Here is a 17109-nt window from a genome sequence, read left to right as displayed (position 1 = left end):
TGATGTAATTTAACCTAAGAAGCCACAATGAGTTTGGCATTGGTTGTGTTTTGTGGGCTCTCTGATGGGTTTCATACATGTTCTTATACATTTAATTGTCCCACCTGTCTGTTGTGGTCACATGGTGACATTATCTCAAAACCACCATTCAATGTAGCCAAAATAAATGTAGAGTATAATGTGCAAACATCCTGATCTCCTGATGCATACTTTGGCAATTTTGCATTTTAAGTTCCTTGTACACTTTGTACCACAGTGCAGATCCATTGCTGTGTGACTGACTGTTTAAAATCAACATACTTCCGAACAGACAGCAAATAGAAATCAGTAAATGAAACCTTCCATTCAGCCAACATGCTGTAGTTAATTTGCAAGAACAATCTGTATTCTGTATTTGTGCTTTCCTTGTGGTACAAGGAAAGTATTTCTTAAAATTGTATGACAGTGAAACACTTAATATATATCATACAATGTATAAGAATTAGGGATGTCGATGTTGCAAAAAGAAGTTATCAAGTGTGTGATAATATCACCAAGACTTTAATGCTGAAGGTAAGTCCAGATTCTTGGATACCTTTAATCCAAGCATACAATTTCCAATATGCCAAAAAACTTCCCATTCACTCCTATTATATGAAAACATTTAATTGAAAAATCCTGAGCCAAATAGGTGGCCCACTAATATAGTGCAATAATATACCAACATGATGCACCATAGAAACTGGAGATATAAATGCTTATGCAATTCTTGAGATGGTAAATTCCATCTCAGCTAGTCCACTGGGAGAATAGAGATGTCATCCATACAGACTAAGAATTGGAACTCATGCACGTGAGGAACCACAGGAGAGGGAAAATTGGAGAGTGGTGATTAAGTTGTATTAGTGTATCACTTAGCAGCTGATTACTGAGCAATATTTGTAGAGGCCCATCATTTAACTTGTGTACAGGGAACGGCACAGAAGGACTTGGTGAAGGGATCCTTCCCCTTGTATAAAATAATTTATAGTTGTACGTTTTAAATGGTCAGTGCAACGATTATAATAAATCTGCTGATAAATTCCCCCAGAGGCAGTAGTATTTTTTGTAAATCTCTAACTATTTGTGTATGTTCCTGTAGAATTATAAATTACAAGTGTATAAGCTGGTCCACTATTATGAGAGCACTAAAAATAATAAAGACACATAAATTGTTCCCCAAAAAGCAAGAACAAAGGTGTGACATACATCAAATTGTGCTTAGTTTGCTGCATGAAGGATAAATGGCCTGTAGCCAAAGAAATTCAAATTGTTGTCTTTTTTATCTGTAGTTTATCAAATTTCTGAACCTAATATACCATATTTTAGCAAACTACTCATAGGTTCAAGAGTTAACTGGTAAAATAAACAAATCCTCAAAGATACAAGACATACATAGTGCTTGCCAATCCTTATATGCAAGATATTTCGATTATTTGCATAATTTCAAAAAACTGTCGATAAAACAACAAGTATAACAGAAGTATCTATACTGAGTTGTTATTTATATAGCAGTCTGTGCCCACGAAGATCAGGTTGTAGAGTTCTGTATTTATTATGATATTTAAAAGGAAATGCACATAGCAGAAGAAAGAAAAGACAGAAAAGCATCTCTTAATTAATTCATAACTGAGATACATAATTGCTAGGGTCCAAGTTATTTTACATTTTGGAAAGTATCTCTATCCTTGAAAATAAACAGTTAACGGCTGACTATTATATCGTCACCTAGGTTTAAGTATGTTTATGTATAATTTTTTTTAAATGCTCTTTCTCATAAACTTTAACTTCACCTTACACTTACCCTCTATTTTTCACTTCAAACACGTTATTAAAGTTCTTCTGCCGGCCTCCCAGTCCAACTTTGTCAGATGTGCTGTCCTTGGATCCTGACTGAGTGGGTGAAATAGGGTTTTTCAATCTGTTGAGGAAACAGTCAATCGCTTTTCTGAATGCAGCCATCTTAATCGTTTTTTTAATATTCATTATCGCGTGTTCTCTGTAACGCCATTCCAAATGTTTCTCGGTGAAATCTGGAAATTCCTAAACATCCAGAAACCCATTGCCATAATCATTCACGTCTCTCCTCATCCATCGCAGAACCTTTGGCCGCCGCTCCCGAGGGGCTGTATTATAGACGTCGCGTCTGACGTCAGGCTCCAGACAGGTAAAGACAACGCTGGGCACAGTGACTAGACTGCAAGACTTTTGCTTTCACTTAGCACGCTGATTTTCCCTAGAGTGGTGCAATCTGCATAAAAAATACCGTTTGGAAATGCTTTGATTTTAACTAAGGGAGGTGAACTTGGGTTACTTTTGACTATTTTGCTGGTCCTCTCTGGTATAAATAATGAAATAGCTGGAGTCATGCAGGATTAAAAATGAAAGGACATTTTGAGCATTTGAGTGTTTTACCATATGAAATGATATTCCTTAGTGTGTTATTCTGTACTCCTACAGAAATATTGACAAAGTTGCTAATCACGCTTTCAAATTTTATATAATTCTGAGACAGTGGACAATCCGAAAAGCAATGTTGGGCCTGAATTTGCTGTAAACATATGCCATAGTAATGATGTATTAACGGTGTGCGCCATTGTTAATACGTAGTAGCTCCGGGCAATAATGGAGTGAGTTACGCCATCAGTTGTGTTGCGCCATAGTTTGCTAGCACATTTTCACTGCTCTGCCAAAGGTGCTAAAAATCCGTTCTCGCCGCTCAGCCCTCCCTTGGCAATCGCCTATTTGCTGGACTTACACCATTATTCATGCCGAGCCAGTTAGACTGAAAAAATAATGGCATGGGTGCCAGTTTTGCCATCCAGCGTGCTGTTGTGTATGAAGACAATAACTTTCAGGGCTCCCACCAATTCTACGTGTAAGGAAGGTGAAAGCATTGTAATGGCCTATCCACTGGACAGTCCCATGTTCCTGATTATTATTGATGACCTGGAGGAGGAGCAGAGGGAGCAGGCATGTCGCTTGAGGCACCATGGCTGGAGACTGAATCAATCTCGCTACTACCCCCCACAGAGAGTGTACAAGGAACGGATATCATTTGAGGTATTGTCGGAGGAGCTCTGTGTATGCAGGCTACACTTCAGCAAGGAAACAATAGGCCACCTATGCGAGATGCTCCATGAAGACCTACTTCCCGCAAGGCCTTGTCAGTGGCAATGAAGGTGATGACAGCCCTCAATTTCTACTGCAGCAGTTCCTTCCAGTCGGGCACTGGAGACCTCTGTAACATCAGCCAAGGAACTGTGAGGACCTGCATTCAACAGGCGACAGATGCTATCTTCCTCAGGGCACCTAACTTCATTAAATATGACATGTCCCCCGCACAGCAAAGACAAACTTCCACAGGATTGCTGGCTTCTCCAAGGTGCAGGGGGTATTGATGGGACCCACATGCCACTAAAGGCTCTACTTGTAGAACCTGTCACTTTTATCAACAAAAGGGTTGTCATTCGCTAAATGTGCTAACTGCGATGCTCAACTGAGGATTCTGTATGTAATCTCAGAACACCAGGGAAGCGCTCATGACAGGGATGTGCAGGAACTAGAGATTACTTTTTGCAGCCTTTTATGTGGCTGCTATACAGCTTGTTCCAGTAGATTGGCAGCTGCTTCTAAATCCCTAGCTTTTGCCCTTGGTAGGAAATGACTGGCTTTCTTTCTATTTCTTTATTTTTGTTCATAGTTTGAAGTGTGACATCTGAATTATGACGAATGCATGCTCGATGCAAGGGAAAAAAACAAACTATATGAAATCAACAAGGAAAAGGAGGGGGAAATTTGCCAAAGCAAGTTAAAAATGATATGGGCCCAGATTTTCCTGGGGACTTGCATCATTGTAATGGTGCATCTACGTTGTAGAGATCCTTGAATGATGCAAAGCAAAGAGGAAATTATGGAGTAAGTGACATATCCCATGAATTATGCCACTCGATATTTTCGATGGACTTTTGCGCAGATCTGCCATTACCCTCACTGAAAACAGTTAGAAGTTAATTATCAAAGTTCCACCCTCAATAAAATCAATAACGATCGTGATGTTCTTGCATTTAAGCCACTTTTCACGCTGCTGCCACTTAGACTTAAAAATAATGGTTAAGTGGCCTGTCAGTGACTTGCTTTATTGCTCCAAGATAAGGTTTAATCTCCCAGTTATTAAAAATGTATTACTGTTGCAAAGATTAAACTAGAATCTTTGAGTATTCATATCCTGTTGCTGGGATTTTCAATGTTAATATTGCCACACCGTATGTCTGGAGCCCATTCAATTTATGAGATCATTTTCAGAATTTAAATGACCTCTTCTCTGTTTTCACACAGTGCTGAACCTAACTAAAACCACTAACACAACAAAAACATCTTTTCTAATAACTTTAATTTGCTTATTAACCTCGATTGTTTCAATCAGTTATGAGTAAATTGATGTACTTTTACCTCAAAAACATTTCAAGCCCATCTTCTCAGAGGAATGTTAACATGTCATTTTGTAAATTTTTGCTGTCCACAAAGATTTGCGATTTTCAGTCTCATTCAAACCCAGAAATTTTCAATAAATTATAAATTCACGGTTAACTTGCTTAACTCATTTTATGTCATCGTAATTCACGAAAATAAGTCAATTATTATTTTATTCCTAAATTATTAATAATTTATAATGTATTGACTTGGAGTGGCCTGAATTTATTGATCATACAGCATGGAAACTGACAAAAATCTCAAAACTCTCAAAGGGACATTACAGCTTAAAGTAATTGTAGATTAAAATTTATTTAAGAAGTTAAACTTGCATTCATAAGCCCTCCTATAGCTCCGGATGGTGAATGTACCATCACTTCAGCTCTTAGACTGGCGCTGAGTGCCTGATTCACCACCATGCTCACTGCAGCGTATTCTAATTGTAAAATTTGGAGCAAATTAGCATCGGCAAGATCAAAGCTCTAGATGGTGAGATTTACGATGTGCGCTGCCAATCTTGCCGTTGCAGGAAAATGTAAGCCAATATTGCAAAATCCAGCTGCCTCCCACACAGAATAAGACCCCACCCCTCAAGAAAGTTAAAGGGAGACCAAAAAGCAACAATCCTCCCAAATGTTCCCCACAGTACAAAGTCCAAACTTTATCATAAATGGAACTCTAAAAATCTCTCTGTGTTTGCAACACGGTGTCAGCTGCATACATTTGTTTTACAGGAGTGTATGGCCAGCCGGTATAGCTGCATGCTGGCCACCCGATAGTTCTGATGGGAGGCCGGGTCTATTCTTCGGGCCAGGTCTCTGATATTCAGCCAGCAGGGCTGCAGGCAGAAAACAAGAGCTCTAGGACAGCCTGCTGGCTCCAGGCCGCTGCAATATGAGCTGGCCTAGCCTGCCTCCAGGCTGGAGGAAGGTAGGTCCATGGGACAGGGCGTTCGATCTCGGATGGGAGGGTGGGGAAACCAGGCTGGTCTTGCAGAGCCCGGAGGAGTACTCTCGCTCTTTCTAACGTCACAAAAATACTGTGAAACTTAATTGTGGGTTCCTCTTTGGATGGACTGCCAACTCATACTGGGTGGAGCATATGCAGCACAGCAGTAGTCCTGGGGACAGATTTTGGCAGTCATAGTGTCGGCAAGAACAGGGCCCTAAGTCATTCCCCTCCATTATTGGGGCACCACCACATTTCCACTAGGCTGGAGGCCTCAAAATCTCCCCCCTTGGGTTTATTTGATATGGTCTCCTGGAGAAACAGCATATCTCTGTCCTTAACGGTTTCCCATCTAATTTGTCTAGTCTTTGTTCATACCTGGTACTCAAGCTATGAGCTGTCACACATATCGCTGAATCCCCCACCATCAACATCCTGGGGGTCACCATTGACAAGAAACTTAACTGGACCACCCATATAAATACTGTGGCTACAAGAGCAGGTCAGAAGCTGGGTATTCTGCGTCGAGTGACTCACCTCCTGACTCCCCAAAGCCTTTCCACCATCTACAAGGCACAAGTCAGGAGTGTGATGGAATACTCTCCACTTGCCTGGATGAGTGCAGTTCCAACAACACTCAGAAGCTCGACAACATCCAGGACAAAGCAGCCCGCTTGATTCGCACCCCATCCACCACCCTAAACATTCACTCCCTTCACCACCGGCGTACTGTGGCTGCAGTGTGTACCATCCACAGGATGCACTGCAGCAACTCGCTGAGGCTTCTTCGACAGTACCTCCCAAACCCGCAACCTCTACCACCTAGAAGGACAAGAGCAGCAGGTACATGGGAACAACACCACCTGCACATTCCCCTCCAAGTCACACACCATCCTGACTTGGAAATATATTGCCGTTCCTTCATCGTCGCTGGGTCAAAATCCTGGAACTCCTTTCCTAACAGCACTGTGGGAGAACCTTCACCACATGGACTGCAGCGGTTCAAGAAGGCGGCTCACCACCACCTTCTCAAGGGCAATTAGGGATGGGCAATAAATGCCGGCCTCGCCAGCGACGCCCACATCCCATGAACGAATAAAAAAATATATACAGTTATTTCACCATAACTGGCACTCTGAAAATCTCTCTTAGGGTTTGCAACAAGGTACCAACTGCATGCATTCATTTTACAGGAGTGTATTTCACAAGTAGATTATATTTTTGCAAATTTTGCAGTAAACTTTGTATTCTTGGTGGGCAATCATTGAAGGATTTGTTTTAAAAATAGTGAGCAAAGGTTTATAATCAATCTCAACTTCTACAATCTGAATTTAACTATATATACATATATACACACACATAGAATCATAGAATCATAGAAAGTTACGGCAGTAAGGAGGCCATTCAGTCCATCGTGTCCATGCCGGTCGAAAAGAGCTATCCAGCTTAATCCCACTTTCCAGCAGTTGGTCCATAGCCCTGTAGGTTACAGCACTTTTAAGTACACATACTTTTTGAATGAGTTGAGGGTTTCTGCCTCTACCACCCTTTCAGGCAATGAGTTCCAGGCCCACCTACCACCCTCTGGGTGAAAACATTTCTCCTCAGCTCCCCTCTAATCCTTCTTATTACTTTAAATCTATACCCCCTGGTCACTGAACCCTCTGCTAAGGAAAATAGGTCCTTCCTATCCACACTATCTAGGCCCCGCATAACTTTATACACCTCAATTAAATCTCCCCTCAGCCTCCTTTGTTTCAAAGAAAACAACCCCAGCCTATCCAATCTTTTCTCATAGATAAAATTCTCCAGCCCTGGCAACATCGTTGTATGTCTCCTCTGTGCCCTCTCTAGTGCAATCACATCTTTCTTGTAATGTGGTGACCAGAACTGTACGCAGTACTCAAGCTGGGCCTAACTAGTGTTTTATACAGTTATAGTATAACTTCCTGCTCTTATATTCTATGCCTCGGCTAATAAAGGAAAATATCCTGTATGCCTTCTTAACCACCTCATCTACCAGTCCCACTTCCTTCAGGTATCTGTGGACATGCACTCCAAGGTCCCTCTGTTCCTCGACACCTCTCAGTATCCTCCCAGTTATTGTGTATTCCCTTGCCTTATTTGCCCTCCCCAATTGCATTACCTCACACTTCTCTGGATTGAGTTCCATTTGCCACTTTTCTGCCCACTTGACCAGTCCATTTTTATCTTCCTGCAGTCTATAGCTTTCATCCTCACTATCAACCACTGCAAACCTTTTGACCATGCCCCCTAAATTCAAGTCCAAATCATTAATATATATCACAAAAAGCAAGGGACCTATTACTGAGCCCTGCGGAACCCACTGGAAACAACATTCCAGTCACAAAAACACCTGTCGTCCATTACCCTTTGCTTCCTGCCACTGAGCCAATTTTGGATCCAACTTGCCACTTTCCCTTGGGCCCCTTGGGCTTTTACTTTTTTGACCAGTCTGCCATTGGGACCATGTCAAAAGCCTTGCTAAAATCCATGTAGACTACATCAAATGCATACCCTTATCTACCCTCCTGTTACCTCCTCAAAAAATTCAATCAAGTTAGTCAGACATGACCTTCCCTTAATAAATCCACACTACTGCCTTTGATTAACCTATGCCTTTCTAAATGACAATTAATGCTGTCCCTCAGAATTGATTCCAATAATTTTTCCACCACCAAGGTTAGACTGACTGGCCTATAATTACTCGGTCTATCCCTTTCTCCCTTTTTGAACAGTGGTACGACGTTAGCAGTCCTCCAATCCTCTGGCACCATGCCTATAGCCAGGGAGGATTGGAAAATGATGATCAGAGCCTCCGTTATTTCCTCTCTTGCTTGTCTTAACAGCCTGGAATACATTTCATCCGGGCCTGGCGATTTTAATATTTATTTATTGGTGGAAAAACTCTCAAGCAAATGTCTTTGCGAGTGTTTCTCTTCTCTAATTGGGCCTAGACAACAAGAGTTGATCATCAAAGTCATCACAGCTGAGATTGATCATATTCTCATCATATATAGTCTCTAACAAGGATAACTGGAAAATAATCAAAAACAAGAACCATGGCAACTACTTTTTCCGAGAGTGGAGACACTGAAGCCAATTGTAATGTATTATATACTGCTCCAACTGAAATCAAATAACTGAATACAGATCAAGAAACAAATCTGGAACCTACTACACTGCATGGCTTAGAGTTACACTAGGCACTGCTTTCACTCACTAAGTCATCGGAGGCTGATAACCCATTCATTTGTGTTTGAAAGATGAACTACATATAGAGAATGAGGTGTTACTGAACGAGTAATCCAGAGGCCTGGATAATAATCTGGAGTCATGAGTTCGAATCCCGCCACGGCAGCAGGGGAATTTAAATTCAATTAATTAAATAAATACTGGAATTTTAAAAAACTAGTTTCAGTAATGGTGGCCATAAAAACTATCGGTTTGTCGTAAAAACCCATCTGGTTCACCAATGTCCTTTAGGGAAGGAAACCTGCCGTCCTTACCCGGTCTGGCCTATATGTGACTCCAGACCCACAGCAATGTGATTGATTCTTAAGCGTCCTCTAAAATGGCCTAGCAAGCCACTCAGTTGTACAAACTCGCTCCGAAAAGTCATAATAAGAATAAAACTGGACGGCATCGGACCACTATGCACCGGACACAACAAAGGCAAACCAAGCCCAGTCGACCCTGCAAGGTCCTCCTCACGAAAATCCGGGGACTTGTGCCAAAATTGGGAGAGCTGTCCCACAGACTAGTCAAGCAACAGCCTGACACAGCCATACTCACAGAATCATACCTTTCAGCCAACGTCCCAGACTCTTCCATCACCATCCCTGGGTATGTCCTGTCCCACCAGCAGGACAGACCCAACAGAGGAAGTGGTACAGTGAAATACAGTCAGGAGGGAGTGGCCCTGGGAGTCCTCAACATCGACACTGGACCCCATGAAATCTCATGGCATCAGGTCAAATGTGGGCAAGGAAACCTCCTGCTGATTACCACCTACTGCCCTCCCTCAGCCGATGATCAACCTTCCTCCATGTTGAGCACCACTTGGAGGAAGCACTGAGGGTAGCAAGGACGCAGAATGTATTCTGGGTGGGGGACTTCAATGTCCATCACCAAGAGTGGCTCAGTAGCACCACTACTGACCGAGCTGGCTGAGTCCTGAAGGACATAGCTGCAAGACTGGGCCTGCGGCAGGTGGTGAGCGAACCAACACGAGGGAAAAACCTACTTGACCTCGTCCTCACCAATCTACCTGTCGCAGATGCATCTGTCCATGACAGTATTGGTATGAGTGACGTACAGTCCTTGTGGAGATGAAGTCCCGTCTTCACACTGAGGACACCATCCAACGTGTTGCATCGCACTACCACCGTGCTAAATGGGATAGATTCAGAACAGATCTAACAGCTCAAAACTGGGCATCCAAGAGGCGCTGTGGGCCATCAGCAGCAGCAGAATTGTATTCCAGCACAATCTGTAACCTCATGGCCCGGCATATTCCTCACTCTAACATTACAAACAAACCAAGGGATCAACCCTGGTTCAATGAGAAGTGTAGAAGAGCATGCCAGGAGCAGCACCAGGCGTACCTAAAAATGAGATGCCAACCTGGTGAAGCTACAACTTAGGACTACATGCATGCTAAACAGCGGAAGCAACATGTTATAGACATAGCTAAGCGATTTAACAACCAACGGGTCAGATCAAATCTCTGCAGTCCTGCCACATCCAGTCGTGAATGGTGGTGGACAATTAAACAACTAATGGGAGGAGGAGGTTCTGTGAACATCCCCATCCTCAATGATTGTAAACAATTTTACAACACCAAGTTATAGTCCAACAAATTTATTTTAAACTCCACAAGCTTTCGGAGGCTTCCTCCTTCGTCAGGTGAACGGTGTGAACCACACCGTTCACCTGACGAAGGAGGAAGCCTCCGAAAGCTTGTGGAATTTAAAATAAATTTTTTGGACTATAACTTGGTGTTGTAAAATTGTTTACAATTGTCAACCCCAGTCCATCACCGGCATCTCCACATCATCCTCAATGATGGCAGAGTCCAGCACGTGAGTGCAAAAGACAACGCTGAAGCATTTGCAACCATCTTCAGCCAGAAGTGCTGAGTGGATGATCCAACGCGGCCTCCTCCCAATATCCCCACCATCACAGAAGCCAGTCTTCAGACAATTCAATTTACTCCACGTGATATCAAGAAACGGCTGAGTGCACTGGATACAACAAAGGCAATAGGCCCTGACAACATCCCGGCTGTAGTGCTGAAGTCTTGTTCTCCAGAACTAACTGCGCCTCTAGCCAAACTGTTCCAGTACAGCTACAACACTGGCATCTACCCGACAATGTGGAAAATTGCCCACGTATGTCATGTCCACAGAAAGCAGGACAAATCCAATCCGGCCAATTACCGCCCCATCAGTCTACTCTCAATCATCAGCAAAGTGATGGAAGGTGTCGTCAACAGAGCTATCAAGTGTCACTTACTCACCAATAACCTGCTCACCAATGCTCAGTTTGGGTTCCGCCAGGACCACTCGGCTCCAGACCTCATTACAGCCTTGGTCCAAACATGGACAAAAGAGCTGAATTCCAGAGGTGAGGTGAGAGTGACTGCCTTTGACATCATTTGACCAAGTGTGGCACCAAGGAGCCCTAGTAAAATTGAAGTCAGTGGGGATCAGGGGGAAAACTCTCCAGTGGCTGGAGTCATACCTAGTACAAAGGAAGATGATAGTGGTTGCTGGTGGCCAATCATTTCAGCCCCAGGACATTGCTGCAGGAGTTCCTCAGAGCAGTGTCCTCGGCCCAACCACCTTCAGCTGCTTCATCAATGACCTTCTCTCCATCATAAGGTCAGAAATGGGGAAATTCGCTGACGATTGCACAGTGTTCAGTTCCATTCGTAACCCCTCAGATAATGAAGCAGTCCGAGCCCGCATGCAGCTAGACCTGGACAACATCCAGGCTTGGGCTGATAAGTGGCAAGTAACAATTGCGCCAGACAAATGCCAAGCAATGACCATCTCCAAAAAGAGAGAGTCTAACCATCTACCCTTGACATTCAACGGCATCACCATCGTCGAATCCCCCACCAACAACATCCTGGGGGACACCATTGACCAGAAACTTAACTGGACCAGCCTCATAAATACTGTGGCTACAAGAGCAGGTCAGAGGCTGGGTATTCTGCAGTGAGTGACTCACCTCCTGACTCCCCAAAGCCTTTCCACCATCTACAAGGTACAAGTCAGGAGTGTGATGGAATACTCTCCACTTGCCTGGATGAGTGCAGTTCCAACAACACTCAGAAGCTCGACAACATCCAGAACAAAGCAGCCCACTTGATTGGCACCCCATCCACCATCCTAAACATTCACTCCCTTCACCACCGGCACTCGGTGGCTGCAGTGTGTACCGTCCACAGGATGCACTGCAGCAACTTGCCAAGGCTTCTTCACAGCACCTCCCAAACCTGCGACCTGTACCACCTAGAAGGACAAGGGCAGCAGGCACATGGGGACAACACCACTTGCACGTTCCCCTTCAAGTCACACACCATCCCGACTTGGAAATATATCGTCGTTCCTTCATTGTCGCTGGGTCAAAATCCTGGAACTGCCTACCTAACAGCATTGTGAGAGAACCTTCACCACACAGACAGCAGCGGTTCAAGAAGACGGCTCATCACCACCTTCTGAAGGGCAATTAGGGATGGACAATAAATGCTGGCCTTGCCAGTGACGCCCACATCCCATGAACGAATAAAAAAAAAGTCTACACAAATATGGGTAATCCAGCATTACTTTATATCCTTGCTTCTGTTTATCTGTTAACTCTTTGTGTTTCTTAGTCTCTTTTATTGCATATTTCTGTTAACTTATTCATGTATCATAGTGTCATAGTATAGTACAGCACAGAAGGATGCCATTCGGCCCATTGTGCCTGTGCTGGTTATTTGAAAGAGCAATCCAATTAGTCTCACTCCCCTGCTTTTTCCCCATAGCCCTGTAAATTTTTGCTCTTCAAGTATTTATCCAATTCCCTTTTGAAAATTATTGCCTCTAAAAGCTTTCCCACCGCCGACATTAGGCTGACTGGCCTGTAATTGCTGGGTTTATCCCTCGCCCCTTTTTTGAACAGTGGTGTAACATTTGGAATCCTCCAGCCCTCTGGCACCACTCCCATATCTAAGGAGGATTGGAAGACTGTGGCCAGAGTCTCTGTAATTTCCACCCTTACTTCCCTCTGTAACTTAGGATGCATCCCATCTGGACCAGATGAATTTTCTACTTTGAGTACTGCCTGTCTTTTATGTAACTCCTCTTTATCTATTTTTATCCTATCCAATATCACTACTACCTCCTCCTTTACTGCTACATTGGCAGCATCCTCTGCTCTAGTGAAGACTGATGCGAAGTATTCATTTATTACCTCAGCCGTACCCTCTGCCTCCACAAGAAGATCTCCTTTTTTGTCCCTAATCAGCCCCACCCTTCCTTTAACTACCCTTTTATTATTTATATGTTTATAAAAGACTTTTGTGTTCCCTTTTATGTTAGTCACTAATCTATTCTCATAATCTCTCTTTGCCCTCTTATTTCCTTTATTAAATCTCCTCTATACTTTCTGTACTTAGCTTGGTTCTCTACTGTGTTATGAACCTTACATTTGTCATAAGCCTCCTTTTTCGGTTTCATTTTAATCTCTATATCTTTAATCATCCAGGGAACTCTAGCTTTGGATGCCCTTCCTTTCCCCCTCTTGGGAATGTGTCCATTCTGTACCCAAACCATCTCCTCCTTGAAGATCTCCCATTGTTCAATTACTGTTTTGCCTTGCAATTTCTGACTCCAGTCCTCTTGGGCAAGATTCCTTATTAACTCACTGAAATTAGCTCACCTTCAGTTAAGTATTTTTACACTCAATTGTTCCTTGTCTTTTTCGATAACTATTCTAAACCTGATGATATTATGATCATTGTTCCCCAAATGTTCCCCCACTGAAACATGCTCCACTTGCCCCACTTCATTCCCCAGAACTAGATCCAGCACTGCTCCCTTCCTTGTTGGGCTGGAAACATACTGATCAAGAAAGTTCACTTGTATACATTTCAGGAATTCCTCCACCTCTTTGCCCTTTACACTGTTACTAGCCCAGTCTATATTGGGATAATTGAAGTCTCCCATTAACACTATTCTGAAGTTCTTGCATCTTTCTGTAAGTTGCCTGCAAATTTGCTCCTCTATCTCCTTCCCACTATTTGTAGGCCTATAGTCTACACCCTGTAACATAATCGCTCCTCTTTTGTTCCTTAATTCTAACCAAATAGATTCTGTCTTTCTTTATCACTTCATTTTCTATTTCTACTTTTTCTGCCTGTTTTAGTGTTTCCATTTATTGTCTCATTTCTTTTTCCATTTCTCTTTCTCTGACACTATAGGGTGTTCCTAATGACGTCACTCGATAACTTTCGGCGGCCATGTTGGATTACAAGCGTTAAATCGAGGTGGATGGCAATGCGCGATGGCTAAGTTATTTTAAGCAATTATCACTGGCAGATAGATCATTATATCGACAGAAAGTGTCTGCAATTGATGAAGTGGACCCCTACAAGATTGCTAATAAAGAATTTAGCGGAGACGTGTCAGTTTGGCCTGAAATTACGTACCTCGAGCTGAATTCCAGAGGTGAGGTGAGAGTGACTGCCTTTGACATCAAGGCAGCATTTGACCAAGTGTGGCACCAAGGAGCCCTAGTAAAATTGAAGTCAATGGGAATCAGGGGGAAAACTCTCCAGTGGCTGGAGTCATACCTAGCGCAAAGGAAGATGATAGTGGTTGTTGGAGGCCAATCATCTCAGCCCCAGGACATTGCTGCAGGAGTTCCTCAGGGCATTGTTCTGGGCCCAACCAACTTCAGCTGCTTCATCAATGACCTTCCCTCCATCATAAGTTCAGAAATGGGGATGTTCGCTCAGTCCCATTTGCAACCCCTCAGATAATGAAGCAGTCTGTGCCCGCATGCAGCAAGACCTGGACAACATCCAGGCTTGGGCTGATAAGTGGCAGGTAACATTCGCGCCAGACAAGTGCCAGGCAATGACCATCTCCAACAAGAGAGAGTCTAACCACCTCCCTTTGACATTCAATGGCATTACCATCGCCGAATCCCCCACCATCAACATCCTGGGGTTCACCATTGACCAAAAACTTAACTGGACCAGCCATATAAATACTGTGGCTACAAGAGCAGGTCAGAGGCTGGGTATTCTGCAGCGAGTGACTCACCTCCTTACTCCCCAAAGTCAAGAAGCTCGACACCATCCAGGACAAAGCAGCCCGCTTGATTGGCACCCCATCCACCACCCTAAACATTCACTCCCTTCACCACCGGCGCACCGTGGCTGCAGTGTGTACCATCCACAGGATGCACTGCAGTAACTCGCCAAGGCTTCTTCGACAGCACCTCCCAAACCCGCGACCTCTACCACCTAGAAGAACAAGGGTAACAGGCACATGGGAACAACACCAGCTGCATGTTCCCCTCCAAGTCACACACCATCCCGACTTGGAAATATATCGCCGTTCCTTCATCGTCACTGGGTCAAGATCCTGGAACTCCCTACCTAACAGCATTGTGGGAGAACCTTCACCACACGGACTGCAGTGGTTCAAGAAGGCGGCTCACTACCATCTTCTCAAGGGCAATTAGGGATGGGCAATAAATTCTGGCCTTGCCAGCGACGCCCACAACCCATGAACGAATGCAAAAAAAGGATTGAAAACCCATACACAGAACACATTCACACAGAACACTGAATAAATTCCATTGAAATTTGATCATTCATTAAATGATTATCAATTAAACATTATCAATTAAACGAAACAACTGATGATGACAAGTTTATCAAGTAACAGCATACAGATGCAATTTTGTCAATCAAAGGAACAGTGTCACTGTCCTTGTTATCCGGGAAGTCCGGGGGAACAGGTCCCTTCAAAATCACATATTTTTATATTACTTTGCCTATAACTCTTTCAATATGAATCCTAACATTAGCTATTTTCCTTGTGTCAATAACTTCATTCAAAGTCAACTGATTCTTTCCTCTTATAAATGCAGGCACCTTGATTTGTGCATATAACATTCCAACAGTATCAGTTAGATCATAGCCTCATTCAGCCAGAATCAGATGTCCTGATAGAATATTATTTAAAAATGCTGTTTTCTGTAACATGTTTATCACTATCTCTACCACCCCAAGCATTGGAAATAAAAGTTATTAACCTGTGGAGTAATCCCTATCAAAATTTTAATGTATTGTGGTGCTTGTAATTTGACCACGTTTGTGCATGGGCTGCTAAATTTGAAGGCCTGTCAATAAAAAACCTCAAAACAGTCTATTGTAACTGCCACTTTGGTTCCAAAATTCACTCTGAAGACCATTGGCATGGTTTTAACTAACTCTTCCCCGGTAGGCCATCTTATCAAAAAATGTAACCTTACATATACGATATTTATAACTGTTGAAAAGATGCGAGACACTGTAGAGCTTGAGGCACCAAAGTGATAAGCCAAGTCTTGCACACTTAAGTGCAGTCTAAGTCTCATCATTAATCATCAAAAATTCTCAGACGTGGTGCACTTGAATGTATTTTCTTTCATCTTTGAGTTACCCTGAAGTAGGCGATTAATCTCGGATCCCATGCTGCTGATCATGCCTCCAGTTAACTCTGTCTGAGATGCCACATCACCTGGGCTTGCTTAATCCAGTTGTCCATCCTCCTCTATTGACTGGTCTTCCCCAAGAGTCAAAGGTGCTGATGCAGCTTCTAGATCTACCTACTTCTTCTTTCTTTTCACTTGCCTTTCGTAGCGAGACATAGCAGCTGAAGCTTCCTTCACCTTCTTGTGCCTGAGCTTTCATGAAGGCGCCCAATCTGGGTTAGTTGACTTATAAAACTTGGTATCTTTGTCTGAAAACAATAACAGAAGAAAACAGTAAAACAAGAAAAAAAATCAGAAAAAAACTATAATTCCATCAATTCAAATTATAAGGTGATAAAAATTGCTACCTGCAAACCTTGCACCTGACCGTAGCTAAAGTGGCACATGACCACCAAGATGAAGGAAATCTTTGAATTGTAACACCGTTAAAAAACACAGAAACATAAAGTAAGCCATATATGTATCTCCGATTTTAACCAACCTTTCAAAGATTATTCTGTCCAGCCTATGTAATTGCAATTACAGTGTGATATTGTCCAGTCAACAAATACCGGACGGGTCCTAAAAGTAAAATTGAACAAAAAATGAATGCGTACATAAAATTTAGAGTTGTGTATGGTGGACCACACATGCTCGTTACCGTAAGTAACTCTTCAAGAAGTTGACTGCCCCAATTTAAGTTTCATACAGTTCCGTAACTGCAAACATAAAAACATTGGTGCTTTTGTCTTTGTTAATACAATTATTCAGTATGAATACAACTTGGAAAGATATTTGACAATAAACTAACCCGATACAAAATGGTCTGAGCAGATTCGACCATACAGAAGGTTAAATACCTTCAAGTTGGACCTAGCGATCCTCGCCAGCCACAATTCTCACCTCTTT

General features: G+C 42.9%; 1 protein-coding gene across 1 annotated transcript in view; it reads right to left on the bottom strand.

Annotated features, from left to right (window-relative positions):
- LOC137331063 (transient receptor potential cation channel subfamily V member 5-like) overlaps window positions 1-2012 on the bottom strand; it is a 101857-nt gene extending 99845 nt beyond the window's left edge. The window contains exon 1 of the mRNA XM_067994666.1: window positions 1823-2012. Within this exon, the coding sequence (XP_067850767.1) occupies window positions 1823-2004 (182 nt within the window). The 5' untranslated portion in view covers window positions 2005-2012. The remainder of the gene's footprint in view (window positions 1-1822) is intronic.
- Between the last annotated feature and the right edge of the window lie 15097 nt (window positions 2013-17109).

The sequence above is a fragment of the Heptranchias perlo genome, chromosome 13, assembly GCF_035084215.1.
Source record: "Heptranchias perlo isolate sHepPer1 chromosome 13, sHepPer1.hap1, whole genome shotgun sequence".
Lineage (NCBI taxonomy): Eukaryota > Metazoa > Chordata > Chondrichthyes > Hexanchiformes > Hexanchidae > Heptranchias > Heptranchias perlo.
Note: the sequence above shows the minus strand (reverse complement) of the source record. Positions and strands in the feature narration are given on the sequence as shown.